General features: G+C 36.9%; 1 protein-coding gene across 2 annotated transcripts in view; it reads left to right on the top strand.

Annotated features, from left to right (window-relative positions):
* Positions 1-253: 253 nt before the first annotated feature.
* LOC116303578 (mucin-like protein) overlaps positions 254-17,760 on the top strand; it is a 37,831-nt gene continuing 20,324 nt past the window's right edge. Inside the window, exons 1-12 of one of the 2 annotated variants that reach the window (XM_089040680.1) lie at positions 254-1,287; positions 9,260-9,394; positions 9,859-10,221; positions 10,963-10,983; positions 11,205-11,364; positions 12,256-12,434; positions 12,759-13,076; positions 13,457-13,825; positions 13,982-14,150; positions 14,944-15,128; positions 16,982-17,290; positions 17,390-17,692. In XM_089040680.1, coding sequence (XP_088896806.1) covers positions 1,227-1,287; positions 9,260-9,394; positions 9,859-10,221; positions 10,963-10,983; positions 11,205-11,364; positions 12,256-12,434; positions 12,759-13,076; positions 13,457-13,825; positions 13,982-14,150; positions 14,944-15,128; positions 16,982-17,290; positions 17,390-17,692 — 2,572 coding nt within the window. In that variant the 5' untranslated portion in view covers positions 254-1,226. Of the gene's footprint in view, positions 1,288-9,253; positions 9,395-9,858; positions 10,222-10,962; positions 10,984-11,204; positions 11,365-12,255; positions 12,435-12,758; positions 13,077-13,456; positions 13,826-13,981; positions 14,151-14,943; positions 15,129-16,981; positions 17,291-17,389; positions 17,693-17,760 lie in introns of both variants that reach the window. The other variant, XM_089040678.1, reaches the window with a different exon arrangement.

Raw genomic sequence — 17,760 nt, 5'->3', positions numbered from 1 at the left:
AAATGTTTTCTCCAAAATTTGGATAGGACGAGCTGTAAGAATTTCACTACCATCTAGATAAAGCCGTGGTCTATCGATGTAGGAAATTTAAAGAAAAAACTTGGAGCCGTTTTGAAGAAAACGGCGAAAATGTGATTTTTAGCAAAACTCTCTTTTTTGAGCTTTACAACGACAATTAGTAAAAAAACATTTATTCAATGAGTTTTTAAGATTTGATGCTGATTTTTCGTAAGGCTTATCCGCAATACTTGGAAATAGATATGTGAATACTTCAAGGCAATCCATTCAATGTTATTTAACGTTTCTACAGCGCGATGTCTTATATGCTTCAAATATTGGATTGAATTTTCAAGCGGCGTCATAACTTTTTTTCTGCCCAAAACTTTCCATCCAAATTCATACAGAGGCTGCAATAGTACTAGATGATAAGATTCTGAAATTTTCAGAAAAATCGTAGCTGAGGATTAGGAGAAAAAAGCCAAAAACTAAAAATAGCACAGTTTGATTTTGGGCCGTAATAGGCTAAACATTTGATAAATCTTAAAACAAAATACACTGTTAGAATCTAGGATAATCCAAGCACATCATATGAAAAATACAGTTAAATTGACGTAATAGTTTTGCGAAGGGAGCGAGAATAAAATTGTCCAAAATTCGCTCTGAATTAGTTTGGTCCCACCTTAAAGCTCACGTGACTAGCTGGAACCGAATTGTCGCTTTTAGTCCAAAACTCGGTTGTCCGCGTACAAACACTCAGATATCGCATTGCATGTGTTTTGCCGGTTTCCTCTTTATTCCCATGCGTAACATGCTTGATTAAATGGTATTTTTTAACTCAAAAATTGTTAAATTCATAGGCCTAATCCACTGTTTTCCCATTTCAGACCACGTGTCATTCCCTAGAGGATCATTTCTTTGTTCAACGGATGCCCAAGAGAAGACACATGAATATGGATACTACCAAAACAAAGAATCTTATTCTCGAGAGAATGACACGGGGTCTGAAATAGGCAAAACATTACGCCCGAGACGTGGATTAGGTCCAATCTACTTTCGTTTTCTAAATGGATCTGTGACAGCTGCTTTTGAAACCAAATATGTAAGTAATTTAGGGTCATGGTTAAGGTCTAGTACGTACTTTATACTATCGCGTTTCCTTGTATAAACAATCCCCAGTTTCGTCTGTGGCACTCGATGTCGACGTCGTTTTGATCAGTGCTTTCAAGATGTTGCTGAAATATTTTCTGGTTATTTCTACTGTGGTCGTTACTTTCGTGCCATATAAAGGTAAATATTTAAAAAATTAATTCTTTATTCTAGTTTATAGTTCATGTGGGTGCGAGAAAAAAGAGTATGAAGAAGAAAAACGATATCTGATGAGGTCAACGAAGCAGACAAACTTGGAGCATATAACTCGACAATTTCATGTAATTTAACCATCTCTGATTAGAATTACGAAAGCATGTTTACTCTCCTTTTTTCCAACTAGGCTTATGTATCGAGTTCCGATATTGCCACTGTTAGATTCGTAATGCGTTAAAAAGCGGCGAAATTCCTTTACAACAACCCGGAAGTGAGCTAAATCAATCAATCCCTCTCCACTGAAAACATTCACTGATAGCTCGATTGGCGATAAAAATCTAACATATAACCTCGATATTTGGAAGTATATTTTAGTTATCCAAGTTACAAAGCCTATCCATAGTAAACACCCGGAACTTTACAACCTTTAGAACTGATTGTTACACTCGCGTTATGTTTTTTTGAATTGACCCGATGTGATTGTTCTGACATTCCTTTGTACTGTGCAAACGTTTTTCAATACGTGCCTTGTTTAACATAGAAACACAAAATGTTGAAGAGAGTCTTAATTACGTATTGTTTATCAATTGAAACGGTTTTCTTTGTTATTCACAAGGCTAGCTTTATTTTTGTTATAACCCTCATTATAAATGCGAGGTCAAGATACAGTCAATTCAAAAAACGTTGTCGTCGACCGGCTCAAGCCTACGCGACTGGACCGAAAGGAACATGGGTAAAAATTACTGAAGCGGTTAAATATTCGTTCTGAATTAATTGTTCCCGCTAGTAATAAGATAATAATGGCGAGAAACAGTAGATATGAAATGGGCGTTCTACATCACGGGCTCCGTCGGGCTACCCCGGACTGAAAGCGGGGGAGACTAGATTTTCCACTCGGTCGCCTTCGGATCTTGGATTTCGGATTCATAGGGGTTTTGAGATCATCTTCTAGTTTAGATTGGTAGAGAGTGACGGGGTGGTAGAGTCTGTGCTTTGGGATTGCTGACGGATGCAGTAGGAGAGGGTTGATCAAAAGTAGTAGTGGGTTTTAATGGAGTAGGAGGAACCTCGGTCAAAGTTGAGGACTTCACTCGGCTGGGTTCGAAAGAAGGGGTCCTAATTTTCGACGTTAACCGCTCTAGAAAGGAAGGGGTCTTAGGTTTGGGCGTTAAATAGCCACTGTCGCTGGCGAGACTTGTTGAGGGAACGTTTTTTGGAGTCGTAAAACTAGGGGATGGCATTGAAAGACTCTGACTAGTCAAGGGCGGTACTATGGTTTCCTGCTTGGGTTTGTATACAACAGTGCTTGGAAGTTGCTGTTGTAGATTGAGGTATCGATTGTAGAGTCTAGTGTATTCTTTGATCTTCAGTTCCGCGGGAACATTGGATTCCATAAGAATGTTTTCCATCTGTTCCTTTAAATTCTGTATTGTTTTGAGTATGGGTGGTTGTAAATAACTTTGACGTTCGAAATAGTTAGCCATGAATGTCATAGTGGCATCAAACTCTCAACCATACTGTGATAATATTGTTGTAGGATTCGGCTGGAAAGCAGTCTGATCATTGGGGAGAACATTAGTTCTGAGTCTGCATTCTTCTGGTGTGTTTGGCTTCAGATCCACGAAAAGATATCCATAAGGGCGTTGTACAGCGGCCTCGTATTTTTGAATGAACTGTTCTGTCTTGCCTGGATACATCTGCTTTCCCAAAGTTATCATTTGTAGTTTATCTCTTGGGTTTTTAAAAAGAACGAGGTACGCAGCATTCAGACTCCAGGTGCGCATAATTTTTCCTTGAAAGTAAAGATTCTGCATAAGAAAAATGACACTCAGGTTTCGATGATGAGATCCTTTGGTGAATAAGATCATGATTCTCTTATCATTAGACATCTCTGTCATTTGGTCGTCAATCACAATCAAATTGTTGATATTAGCGTTAAAATAATCATCTTCATCCAGGTCGTGCGGTATGCCTTTTACGAACTCGATCCCGGGAATGGTTTTCATCATGTGGTCATAAGCAGATTGCCACTGAGCATAACTCCATGCGATGCGCTGTGGCAGAGGACTGATCACTTGTGTTGCATTTTCGAGCAAATTCTGAACCCAAACCGTTTTTCCGGAACCGGTCATCCCTGCCACAATGGCTGTGAAGGGATGGAGTAACTGAAACCTGTCACATTTCGTGTGATCTTCAACATTTTGAGGCAATGGGTACGGAGTGTACCGATGACTGCTTTTTCGCATTTGTGTTATGAGAGAGAAAATTAATGTTTTTACAGACTAAGCTAGACATCAGTTTTCTAATTACTATTTCTTATCGTATGAAAACAAGATAAAGAACGATCAATTAGTTATTAAAAATACCGATATAAGATTTCAGTAAGGCTACCATCACGCACAAGTTTAGATGATGGTATGCTTTGAATTTACAAGTAAACCTCTTAGCTCCTACCATTAGCATGTACACCTCTGGTTACACCCTAAACACTCTTTACCCCTTTGCTTAGTTATTTTAGCACTATTCTTTTAAATCTTATTATAGAAGTGTTCCTCGTAGACCTTTCTATACATTTACCATATATTCATAAATTAACTTTAGTTTAAGCTATGTTTAGTTCTATGATTTTCACTCGTATTATTCTTAAATGAGATATCACACTTAGGAATTTACTATTTCCTTTAGCCAATCAAGACTCAGCGATAATATCGCATTGATTGTGGAGTGACACCAGTCATGAAGTTATTATAAATAGAGCTCATGTAATTAGTTTAAGTCAGAACTGAAGAAGAGAAGTGGAATAAAGATCCCGTAGCTCGTACCGAGAGCGGTCCAGCCCCATAACATTTGTTCTTGACCGATCCAATACTTTCGTTGCGAATTGTCCAACTTATGAGTTCGACTTAAATGAGTGTATAAATTATTTTGCTGCTTCTCGCAAATAGGACAGGACCGTGTCATCGTGCGTCTTTCGAAGAATGAGGCGAATTCGTATAGGGAGCGCTATTTATACGAATCCAGTTGGCAAGCGCAGGAATTCTAGTCTTCATAAGATTCTAGTGTAGATAGTAGATCTAGTGTAGATTCTATTGTAGATTCTAGTGTAGATTCTAGTGTAGATTTTAGTGTAGATTCTAGCGTAGAATCTAATGTAGATTTTAGTGGAGATTCTAGTGGAGATTCTAGTGTAGAATCCACACTAGAATCTACACTAGATCTACTATCTAAACTAGAGTCTAGTATAGAATCTAGTGTAGATAGTAGGCAGCCAGTTGTATAATAAATACGATAGTTCTTTCCGTTATCACTTCATTTGAACAAACCATCCCGAGAGAAAACATGTCTGTCTTACTTCGTGATAACTTTGGCTATTTGCATCTTTTGACTAAAATGCCCAGAGCCTCAAAGGAAAGTTTTGCTTGCGACAGCCACTCCCGAACAAGTCCATGTAATGTGTGAGGTCTGCCATAATCTATTGAAAGGAGGAATTCCACTTTCTTACTTTCAGAAAGGAGCACTAAGACCTCATTCTAAGGACATCAGAGCGTTAGCTGACTCAGCAGTACCGTTCAAAACAAAGAAAACGTAACAATTTTGGCCAAATTAAGGGCGGAGGATTTGTGGAAGATATTGCATCACCGTTAATGTCGGTTTGAGTCTTTTCCTGTTATAAATAGCCCTTCGCTATCCCGCGAAATTCATTTGCACCTTGTTAAGACTTCTGTGATCATCATGAAGACTAAGTGGGTTGAGGATTCTGAGGAAGAAGTATCAGACTCCGAGACCTCTAGTGAGGAGGAACCTTTGGATAATGAAATTGATAAGATGGTACAACAGCTTCCTAAAAACCTACCGAGGGAGAAGGCTCTAAATTTACTTCACAGCATGGCCGCTTCTAAGGACATTTTGTATTGGAATTCACATGGAGAAATGACTTTTCATCAACGAAGAATTCTATTAACCAACATGATAGAGTTGATCGAGTATGCTTTACAGGTTTAAAAACGTTTACTAATGGATTGGCAGAACTTGGGATTAACAAGCATCTCATCGACAATCAGAAATTGTTGGTAGATCTTGTTGTCATTCAACTGATGACCAAGAAAACGAAGGAGAGCAGGAGGAAGAAAATAGCGTTAATGATAAAGATGGTGATGATGATGACGAGGAGGAGGAGGAGGAGGAGGAGGAGGAGGAGGATGAAAAGGAGAGGGTATGGACGAGGAATTGGATTATGATAAACAGGAGCAAAACAAGTGCCACGTTTGTCAAGAACCCCGGCAGTTTTCAAAGATCTTTATAGTTCGGTGCCCAACTTGTCATTGGCACGAAGGTCACTACTCAAGGAACATGAACGAGGGTGTCCGGTGTGACATTTGTACGAGCGTGTTCCCTGCGAATCAACAGAACACAAAGAAAACGTTTTACTGCTGTAATGACTGCGATTCGATTCACCGGATGTCATTAAAATTAAAGAAATTGAAACTCATCGTACCACGACAAGAGAGCGAAGAAATGGATGAAGAGGAAAACCATGGAATGAACCTTGACTACTTTCCTTTATTAGCCAAGTGGGAAAATTTCTAATCAAATATAACCGTTTCAACAGCAATAACTAAACTGTAAACCAATAAAGTTGTACTGTCGAAATATGCAAAATAAAGAAACTTGAGTGAAAAGCACTTGTGGTCAATATTTACTTTATTCAGCGAACCTCGACAATACAAATTCACGTCTGATGATAATCAATGTCTGCATGACCTTTTACCCGAACAGAGAAACCGCAAACTGCGAATCATAATAGAGGTCATAATTTACGATTTTGGGCGACTTAGAAAATTTCGAGTATAACTAAAATATTGTCAAACATTTCTCACAAATACGAGATCGAAATAAATATAATATAATCAAATTTGTCATGATGCATGACGTTCATTCATTATTTGAATATTACGCAGCGACAGTTGCACTGAGGCGAATCCGACTGGCAATCACGCAGATGAGAAGATAATGAGAACAAAAAAAAAAAAATCTGTAGACATACAATAAATTAGGAATAACAAATCGAACTGTCACGCAAATTGAATACAATGAAAGAAAAAATTCCCTCCTGCCTCGAATAATAAAAATGACGTCACCCTCTACCAATCTAAAAATAGAAGATGATCTCAAAACCCCTCTGAATCCGAAATCCAAGATCCGAAGGCGACCGAGTGGAAAATCCGGATCTAATTGATTATCCGCAATGAATCCGCACGATCCTGATGTAGAACCCCCCCTCCCCCTACTGGCCCGTGATGTAGAACGCCCATTTCATATCTACTAGAAACAATCCATCAAATGCATGTCTTCGGGTTTAGGGAAAGAGAAACAAAGTAGTTATGATTCAGTTCACAATTCCGAAAATATGAAGGCACTAAAAAAGCCTTTCCTTCAACACTTCCTGGCATAACTAGTCGAATTGGCCGAAGAAACTTAAACAGACGTGGTGTTATCTGCTCTCGATATGGCAGGAGCGGTTTGGCCGTAAAATGGACGAAATCATTTCCAAGTTGGAAAAGTTGGATAATATTACCTTACAAATCCAATTCTTGCAAGACTGCGTAAGTGCAATCAATACAACCATTACCAAGATGCACAATGAAGTCGACAGTCTTAAACTATTATTACGCTGGATGAAACAGAGAAAAGCGTAATGTTCTTGAACACTACAGTCGAGGAGGAAAAGAAGAAGCTCGAAAAATCAAATAAAGAATGCAGGGCAGAAATTACAGGAATAACAAGTTCATATGTATTAACAATAGGTCAGTCTATAAGAAGAATCTATTGGAAAGTGGTTTATGTAAGATTGGCAATCTATTTGATATGCACGGCCAGTTCAAAATAGAACAGTTAACTTTTCGGGTTAGTCTGTCTCCGTTAGATTATTTTTTTAAATATTAAGTTTACAAGACGCCATTCCTCAAGAGTGGCGTAAAATCCTAAAAGAAAAGAAAATACTTATGGTCACTTATATCCAAAAATATCCAGCCATCACATCCAGATAGATTTTATTTACGAATAAACAAGGAAAAATTGATATAACAAAGATACAATCGAGAACATTATATTGGTCATTCATTAGTAAAAAAGCGGAACCCCCAACTGCAAAAGAGAAATATATAAGGCTTCTAGGAGTAACAAGATGTTAGAATGGAAGGAAATTTATTTGCTTCACTTCAAAACCACACTAGGAACTAGGTTACGAGAGTTTCAGTATAGATTATTGAACAGAATTATCTTCACGAATCAGCTACTCTACAAAATTGGCAAAGTAGACTCATCTTCCTGTTCTTTTTGTGAGAAAGAAGTAGAGACTTTGGAACATCTTTTCTTCTTTTGTCAAAAAGTCCAAACGTTTTGGAACTTTGTCAGTAAAATGCTAAACGATAAAAATATTTTTGAGGGAACAGCAACGTTCAACGAAGTATTCAGTTTGGAATCCTTCAATGCCAAAAATATCAACTTAGTTGTAAAATTGTAAATCATCTGATTCTAGAAGCAAAATATCTTATTTATTATTGTAAATTGAATGATAAACCTCTCTCATTAGAAATCCTTAAAACAAGATTAAGAAGGACCTATGATATCGAATTATTTATTGCGAGGGAAAATAATAGAGTAAAGTATCACCAGGAAAAATGGAACCCTTTATTTCCAATTTAATTATTTAATTGTATTAGCCGCACCTTACTATTACTTCTACTATTATTATTATTATCATTTCTTTTCCCTCTTCTTTCTCTCTTATATTTTGCTTTAGCTATAAATATATATATATTTTTTGTTTTTGTCTATCCTATTGTTAAACGAGTGTAAGTATATCTTATTTTTTTAAATGTCAATAAAATACAAAAAAAAAAAAAAAAAAAAAAACTAGTCGAATAAAATTACTGCAGTCAACTCGACTTCAATTATTGTTACCCAGAGCTCCTTTCGGTCCAGGCGCGTAGGCTTTAGATGGTCGACGACAACATTTTTTGAATTGACTGTGTATAGTTCTTAGAGTAAAACACTAAAAGTGTGCAACACAAAATATCACTAAATAGTGTTGTTTTATAGTGCTAATTAGAGGGAAGGCATTTAACCCGTGAAATGAAAAATACTAGTCAACGTGTAATAGTCAAATAGACACAAAAGAAAACAATGGAATTAGGGTCTACTAATGCGTATTCTCTACTTTCACATCCCCATAATACTATGCGTCTTTGGGGGGTAACCAGAGGGTAAAAATCCGCTTATTTTGCTGAAGGCTGATCAGACAATGTTGAAAATACCTTGATTGGTATCCAAAAATGAAATGAAGTAGTATGAAACAGAAAAAGATAGAAGCTTGAAAACGTTTAAGGTAAATTTTAAACATTTTTTCGTAAGTCAATACATTTTCTGTAAGACCAAAACTCTTGATGATCTGCACACGCAAAAATAACTTGGAATAAACTGATAATGTTTCATGGCTTCATTCTATATTATTTTCTTTTGTTTAATTAGTGATATTTACTGGTAACTAGTGATAAGTATTGCGCACATTTAGTGTTTGTACTCTATGAACCCTATATTTTGACCTCGCATTTATAATGAGCAATTCAGTTCAATTACTAATTAATTTTCGCTCATGCAGGCTTTTATTATTATTATTATTATTATTATTATTATTATTATTATTTATTTATTTATTTATCTTTATTTATCTATTTTTTTTGCTATTTTTAATTCAATTATATAAACATTTGATAGAAAACCTTCTTAATTGATAAATAAAATTCTTAATTACCTCGAACGTCGGCAATGAGCCTACGCCCCCTTGGGAAGTATATGACTCATTGCCTCCGTTCTCGGTAATTAATTCTTACTTGTGTATTCACCGTCGTCGAGTCGACCTCAGTTAAGATTGCTTTTGTGTTTGTGTCAGCCACAGGAGTTATGGTAAATCCAGTCGAAAACACGGAAGAAGGAACTGGGCCGGGAAGTCAACCATCCGGCCAACACAAAGCGGTACCAATTTCCATGAGTAGTCGATCAGGACAACGATTACAAATACCACCTTATCAAGGTACGTTAGCTTTTAGAATCAGTTAATCCATAACATCCTATATTTTTTATTGAATTACTGAAACTTCAGTAATTTTTCATCTCGCTACCGAAATCTTCAAGTCAGGAAGCTAAGTCGGCCTGTTACGTTTTACTGAATCAAGAATTTTAAAAGTAGATGCTCGAGTGAAAAACTTATTCCGAGGGAGAAGGGGTTGAAGTACTTTGACACCATTGTCCAGTCTCTATAGCCTTTAACACTGTAAGACCTTTCTTATGTCAAATAGAATGTACCTGTCAGAAGTCCAAATGAACTTTTCACCTTTCCTATATCAGTTTATATATCAGATATAACAGACCATGGCTATTTAGCCGAAAAATTAAATGATTTGTGAAATGACTGAAATGGCATACGTATTTCATTTGAAATTCCTTTAAAAACAGCATTAAGGTTTGATTTGATTAGATTATTTTCTTTAACTCCAGAATGTTTCAAGTACACAATTCTATCAAATGCTGACCATGCTCAAGAAGCTCTGACTTTCCAACCATTACCGAATTGTGATCCTTTTACTCCTGGTTGGTATCGATTTTCTGGAGATGCTGGGGACAAAATGCCTTCTACGTGCGTCCCGTACTTGCGCTGTGGTACTCTCGCCCCTGGATGGATGAATGCTAATCATCCTTTAACTAATGGGAGTATTATACAACGTGAAGTTTGTTTTAACTGGAACGGTAACTGCTGTGAATATAAAACTAACATCAGGGTGCGAAATTGTGGTCATTTCTACGTTTACGAGTTTCCTATTACCCCAAACTGTTGGTCAAGATATTGTGGCAACGCATTAGGTATTTGTCGTCACTCTATTAATATTGGTTTTATGTTCTCAAGACCGGTAATAGTGTGCATAACTTTTGTATCCAATGATCCATTATACATGAGGAGAGCGGAGACTGTGATAATTAGTCATTTATGTTTCGACTGCGTTTTTAAATTTGCTGTTGTTGATGTTGATGTGTTTTGCTGTGCCTTCTTTTCTTTTCTATCGCATTTTAAAATTTATTTATTTATCGACATTCTTTTTTTCAGACAACATTTTATAATCGAAATGCTTTTAAATGTAGGGAAAACAATTTCGGTTGACTTGAAGCTCAGTTTGTTCCAAACTGATGAGTTCTGCTTAAATAAGACATTGAATTACTCAAGGACAGCAAAACAAATATTTATTTATTATCAAATTCTTAGGGATATAATTTCATGTTCTACTAAAACTTTTGAGATTGGAGTGAGAAAATCCGTGTGAAAGTTGAATGCAACCAATCAGAATTGAGGATTGATCCGGCATAAACGCCGTAGTCGAACTCACGGTGGAATTCGATTTCAATCGACACAAGGAGATATAACTAACATCTATACATCATGTACTCAGTCCCTGCTAGGAAAATGCTAACCAAAAATGGTTGACCCACAGTTCCTTTCGGAGAATGCTGTCAACTCAGCTGGAAGTGACCGATTTCTATTGTGTTTTTTTTCCTCATTAATTATTCACAATTTGATAATTAATTGTTAATTGTTTGCTTTCCTTGCAGGTCCTCTCAACAAAACTATGCGTAAGTTATGCGCCGTTCGTCATGGATACACAAATACATACCATCAAGCAATAAAATATTTTTTGTCTTTATTTTAACATTTTGCCTTCCTTTCTTCATACGCTTCGTAATTTTTTACGGTATTTTAATGAAGCGTTGTCGTGTTCAATTCTCATTGAATATATCGTTTCAAAAGTTTGAAATATAAACCTAATGCTCTTATCTTAAATAACTATTTACAGAATGTGGTGGTAATCTTACCAGCCTAACAGGCCAGATAACCAGCCCAGGATATCCCAACTACATGGAGCCAATCACCTGTCACTGGACTATCAAGTCACCATTTGATGGGAACATACTGCTGTACTTTGAAAACATTACACTTGGACATGGAGACTGCTCGTAAGCTTTTCAAATGTATATTCTATGAAATCGGAAAGAGAGAAAAGTGTTTGCCAAAAAGATTGGTTGAGTGACTTTTAACTGTGAAGGAGACATGTTGCTTGGCTACTTTCTGGGCCATATAGATAAGTTTAACCAAGTTTAAAGTCATTTCCAATTTTCATTGATTTTCATCCATTTGCCCCTTTAAAGCCTGAGAACGTGAGAACTGATGGGAATCGGTGGGAAAACTAGGCTTGAGTAAGAATTAATTACCGAGAACGGAGGCAATAGACGATATACATCCCTCGGGCCTGCGGCCCTCGGATTATTGCCTCCGTTCTCGGTAATTAAGCATTTTATTTATCAATTGAGAAGGTTTTTTATCAAATGTTTATATATATGACTTAAAAATAGCAGATGAATAAAGAAAAAAAGATTTAAAAAAAAAATAATAACCTGCATGAGCGGGGCTGATGAATTGAACTGAATTGCTCATTATATTATGCGAGGTCAATATATAGTTATTTGAGAGTTTTAGATTGACTTTTTTTCTCCCCGCAAACGGCAAACTTGACCACGTTTTCATCGTTTTCCTGTATTTTACTTAACCTCTTGCAAACTTTCTTACCAAAGACAAATATTCTTTTGTTTTTCTACTACTTGAACTTTTTTGCGATTCTTTCTCAGCTATTTGAAATATTTTTTTTAACTGGTCAACTGACGCTTCACGTTTGCCGTGACCTCGCATCTATAATGAGGGTTATAACAAAAATAAAGCTTTATGAATAACAAAGAAAACCGTGTCAATTGATAAATAAGACTATTGTTATTTCATTGTTGTGATAAATTATTACAATTCACTGCAGCTTTGTTATACTAATTCAAGACATTTTTTGAAAATTTTTTTAGGTCAAACAGCATACTCGTTGACACTAACGGACAGACACAGACGTTTTGTACAACCCAGAAGGATTCAATGTCTGTTATTGGCCAAAAAGTGGTAAATATTCACTGTCATTCAACTGGATGGAAAATGAAAGCAGGGTTCAAGGTACGATATGCCATGGTAAATGGAAATTTGGAAAATGGTAAGTAAGATTACGGTTTTAAAAAGTTTCGCTGCATAAAAAATTAGGGAACGTGCGTTTTTGTTTTTGTTTTTTATTGGGGGAGGGCTGAGGCTTCAGAGGAAGGGTCATCAGTAAAGGAAGGATCAAACCGTTTTATTTTGACGAAAGCTGTTTCCTCTAAGGGCCGTAGCCACTACATAGGAGCTAAGCGAAGCAGTTGCCTTGGTGAAATGTCATAAATGTCCCTCGAAAGTCTGGAATGAATGATTTTCAATGGTGATCATATTTCAATATCTTTATAAGCTCATAAAGCTGCATTGACATTCCTGTTTGAATTTGCAGCTGAAACGCAAAGCAAATGGAATATCAGTGTTAAGGTTAACGGTTCATCTGCTATTGAAGTATCTTGGCAAGCGTTAAACGGCTCTTTCTTAAAACCCAGTGAATATGTCTATGGATATGTTGTGGTGTGCAAACCAGTAAACCAGAGGTCTTTGTACGTGCTGACTGAACCCGACACTGCTACCATCTCAATATCTGGACTTACGGGAGGAACAGAGTATAAAGTACAAGTAGTGGCACTGGTATCTGGATATGGGAAGAAAAATATCAAGCCAATGTTTGGGAGTAATAAAATAACTGTAAATAGTGATAAAGGAGGTAAGAAAGGCGTGATAACAAAATAAAGGGATTTCGTTTAAACGTGATAGAGGTAACAATACCATTACGAGAAAATAAACACAGTAACTTTAAATTGTTGAACTGTTTAAGCTGGATAATAAAATGCAAAAATAAGGTTTCAACTTAATATCAAATTGCTCATTTCTTAGTATAGTGAAAAGCACCGGGGTGGTGTACGTCGCTAATGTGTCGCCTCCCATCAATGTACCCAAGTTCGAGTCCCGACCTTGCTGTCGTATGCTAGTAGAGTTGTTTGTTGGTTCTCTCCTGTGCTTCAAGGGTCTTTCTCCAGGTTATCCGGTTTTCCCCCCTTCGAAAAAGACAAGTAGTACTTAGCCTAAATTCCATTTCGATTGCAGAATGCAAATATTACAACAATCTGACATCATGGGATCGAGCTCAAGGTGTAGCAGGAGACGCGAAATGCGATCGATATTTTTTGGGCAGTTTAGGTATCGTCTGGTATCGTTTTAGCGGAATGGCAGGTACACAGATAGCGACCTCATGTGTCCCTAAAAGCAGGTGTGGAACTGCTGCTCCTGGATGGATGTCTGGAACACATCCTGCAGTTCGAGATGGTATCGTTACGAGAACTGTGTGCTATCATTGGATCGAAAATTGTTGTACTTTCTATAACACTATTAAAGTTCGTAACTGTGGCGGTTTTTACGTTTATAAACTTTATCCACAGCATTTTTGTAACTTGCGGTACTGTGGAAACAAAGGAGGTAGGTTTGAATGAGTAAGTTAATATCTTACTATAAGTAAAAAAAAATACTGCTCCTTGGGGGGGAAGAGTGTGCTTGTATTATTTATATTCAAATTTGACTAACTGGTTTCTTGTCCATTATCTCAGAAAAAATTACTGTTCTATCATTTCGAAGGTTGTGGCAAATCCATTAATGATACAAGTGGAACACTAACAAGCCCTGGATACCCAACCCGTATTTACTGGAACTCAAAATGTCAGTGGAACTTCACGGCTCCTTCTCCATCTGGTGTCATTGTTGTAATAGTGGAACACCTCAGTATACCGATAAGTAGTCGGTGCCTGTAAGTATCATGTTAGTGTTACTATATATACACCTAATTGAAAAACGTAGTCGGGTTCGAGAACGTCATCGAAGCTAAGACCGAAAAGGATTTTGGGTACTCATGTAAAAATGCACAGTAGAGCAAAGTCGGTCGACCTAGATTAACAACATTGTTTTGTTGATAAAACGACTCTTTATTTTAGTATTCAGGATTGTTTTCCTGATAAAACGGCTTTTATTTTCTAAGAGCAACAAACGTGCCAAAGACAACGTTTCTTTCTTCCCTCCCCCGCTAAGCCCTCTGGGGCTAAATAAACACAGAGAACCCATTTCTCAGGAACAAACATGCCAAAGCCATGATGCATAAAATGTGCACAGAAAGGGAAAACTGCAATACGCATGAAATAAGCATAACTGTTTGTCTCCCATGCTCCCCTTCGGTCTTAGCTTTGGTCATATACATGTAACCTTTTTTTGAACCCGACAACGTTTTTTCAATTAGGTGTATACCGTAATATATAAATTCAAGCACTGCCTAAAAGCGGAGCTCCCAATTTTTTTAGGCACAGGAAGCCCAATTTAGAATCGGGGGATAATTTTCTTTGTCTGTAATAGGCCTTTTGATCTAAGAACAAAAAAGGCTTTGAAGAAGTATAACCCCAGAGCTACTAATAACTGAGATTTGAAGGTACCTCAACTAGCTACATGTATTTTAGTGATTCGCGTTTACGTTGTAATTAAAACAGGAGATTGGAATCAAGGAGCCCACCTCGATTTAGTCTATTTTCAAAACGTTTTCCTTTATCTTGTAGAGTGTTCAACCTTACTTTTGAGGACAGCAATGGGCTTCAAATTGGTAAAGTATGTGGAGTTCGAAGATTTATCACCTGGATGTCTAGAGGTTCTGCTAAACTAAGATTCCACTCAAGCAGAGCTACATCCAGATGGGTTGGTTTTAAAGCACGATATTTTGTCTTCAGTGGCGCCCTCACTAATAGTAAGTTAATACTGGTATCTGTTTGTTTACTCGAATGCGCATGCTCGACGAAATAAATAGGCTCTGAAAAACTCCAGTATTTCCGACCTCGTGATTGGTTCTCAAGAAAACAAAGGATGACACCGGAAGTAGAAACTACTTCGATACAAAATGGTGATTCCGACCACAAATACTTGATCGCTCTTGATCGTATGAAGAAATATTATTAAAGCAACTGGTATCTGGCCGTTCAGTTTTCTTTATTTTGGTAGTAAAATATTTTACATCAAAGTTTAATTTGAATGTAAATATTCAAGTCAAAACTCAAGAAATTCAAGGAATACAATTCGAAAAACACCCAGATAGTTTAATAATTTAGTACCGTTGTGAACTACAGAATCAGGCGATAAAGATATGTAAGTTTACGAAGGATCGAGCAGGAAACAAACAGAACCAGAAATGTAATCCTACATGAGTGGCGAGTTATTATACACTTACGATTTGCCGTATCCAGTTGACAAACACAACTTAAGCATCGTTTCACCCCAACTTTATGATAAATAATGGCTCTGTATTGTTTCTATATGAGCTTAAACCTACCTTCACAGCCCATTTTATTGAGAGCAATTTTTATTGGCCACAGTACATGACAGTCCGCCATTTTGTTTTTGTCATTTGGTAGTGCTTAGCCATAATCTGGCTTCCGGTCATTGGAGTTTTCCAGAGCCTATTTATTTCGTCGAGCATGCGCAGTAAGAAATAAAGGCTCTGGGTACGAGATTGCGCAAAGCGTAGAAACTCGAGTTATTGTGAGGGTCTGAATATGCAAATGTGTCTCACTAACCCACTCACTTGCTCACTCACTAAGATGTTAGAAGATTAATATTTAAATGATTATCGATCGCTTATGTCGTCTGCGTACGAACTTTAGACGAAATTTAGTTTCAAATGCGAAAGATCCTCGAAACTTAATCAATCAAAAACTTATTTATAAAGGAAATTCGCTTTTGCTGCTCGATGTGGGATGATATCCAGCCTTACAAAGGATCTAGCATTTTGATCAATCGTTTCGCATGTATGAGAGGCTATTCAGTCGCTAGTCAGTCCAGAACAAGCATTATGATCATGCGCAAACGCGCTTATATACTCATCATTCGCTTTTTCAATAAAATAATCGATGATAGACTAATAACGTAGACAAAATAAGTGAACAAACAAAACGAATGATAATAATAATAAATAATAATAATATGGTATTTTATATAGCGTCATATCCAGACGTTCAAGCAACGCTTTACATTTTCAATAAAATTCTCAATAATAGAATTGAAAGTTAAAATTTAGAAAATTACTATTTTATTGATCTATACAACTCCAATGGAGTCTTGAAAAAAAATCGGCCACGTTTTTGAACGAACTACGTTTATCGTCCGCTGACACGAAACACAATAAGATGAGATTGAATAGGGGCATGCAAACCCTTCTACCCATTAAAATTAACGCCCGATCCATCTACAGAAAAAGTTTGGTCTCGAAAATATACCTCAGAAAGGAAATATAACGAAACGCGTATCTCTTTCCCATACGCTCCTTAGTAATTTTGCCCCCCAAACAATATGGCGTCGGAAACCGTGAAAGGGTCTATTGTTTTTTTTTAGCAATTTTGTGGTTTAGATCCGCGATCAGAACTCTATAACAAGCAAAAATCCAAATCCGGACCAAAAATTACCCTGTTATGGCAGATGAAATTGAATATTTGTGAATTTCATAAAGAAAATCATTTTGAAGTTGGTGCTTTACATCTGAAAGCTCTGATTATTTAGCGGGGTACCGATTTTACTAATAAGGTCACTAACCGGTAATTCCGAATCTAGTTCCAGAGAGTCTTCAATGGCCTGGTGTGTCTGTGCAACCTATCAGCTCGACAGCGATAACAGTACAATGGGGTCCTCATCCCGCTTTACCTGGCAGCCCCTCTGTTACTGAGTACCTCATCATATGTGTGCCAGATGGCCTACCTCTCAATGCTACAGTATTTACCACCGATATATCCCAGAATTCTCTTGTAGTGAATGGGTTAATGAAGTACACCAACTATACCACGCAGATTGTTGTCCAAAACAGTCAAAACAATTTTCAATACTTGGGAAGCCAAAAAATTTATAAAACAACTTCTGAAGATGGTATGCTTGTTTATATTCTATTCCATTCTATTTTCTTTCCTTTTGTTTTCTTTTTTTTTCAAAGATGAGTTGCCAAATAAAATTTTTATTCTTTTTTAGTTCCCAGTGAAGGCCCAGCTAATATTTCAGCTATTGCAAAAGGAAACGCAATGATGGTCAGCTGGCAACCGATACCTAAACTTGCACGTAATGGTATTATTACTTATTACGTAATTTTCTATAAGAAAGCATGGACCTCCGAAAACTGGGCAGAAATGAATGTCGGTAAACCAACAAATGAGAACATGCCAATGACGGCATATTTAAGGGGACTGGAACCTGCTACTGAATATCGTATCCAAATAGCTGGAGTCACGACGGTTGGTGTTGGAACGAAGAGTAAAGCTGTATTTGCTATTTCAGGTAATTTAGCTGGGTAATTATCAATTTGTTTGTTTATTTATTTATTTATCATAAGTCATCATAATTGT

This window comes from Actinia tenebrosa, unplaced genomic scaffold (assembly GCF_029948245.1).
Source record: "Actinia tenebrosa isolate PJP-AT-01 unplaced genomic scaffold, QUT_ActTen_1.0 PGA_scaffold8__29_contigs__length_14323225, whole genome shotgun sequence".
NCBI classification, from domain to species: domain Eukaryota; kingdom Metazoa; phylum Cnidaria; class Anthozoa; order Actiniaria; family Actiniidae; genus Actinia; species Actinia tenebrosa.
The sequence above is the reverse complement of the archived record's forward strand: the minus strand, read 5'-3'. Positions and strand labels throughout refer to the sequence as shown.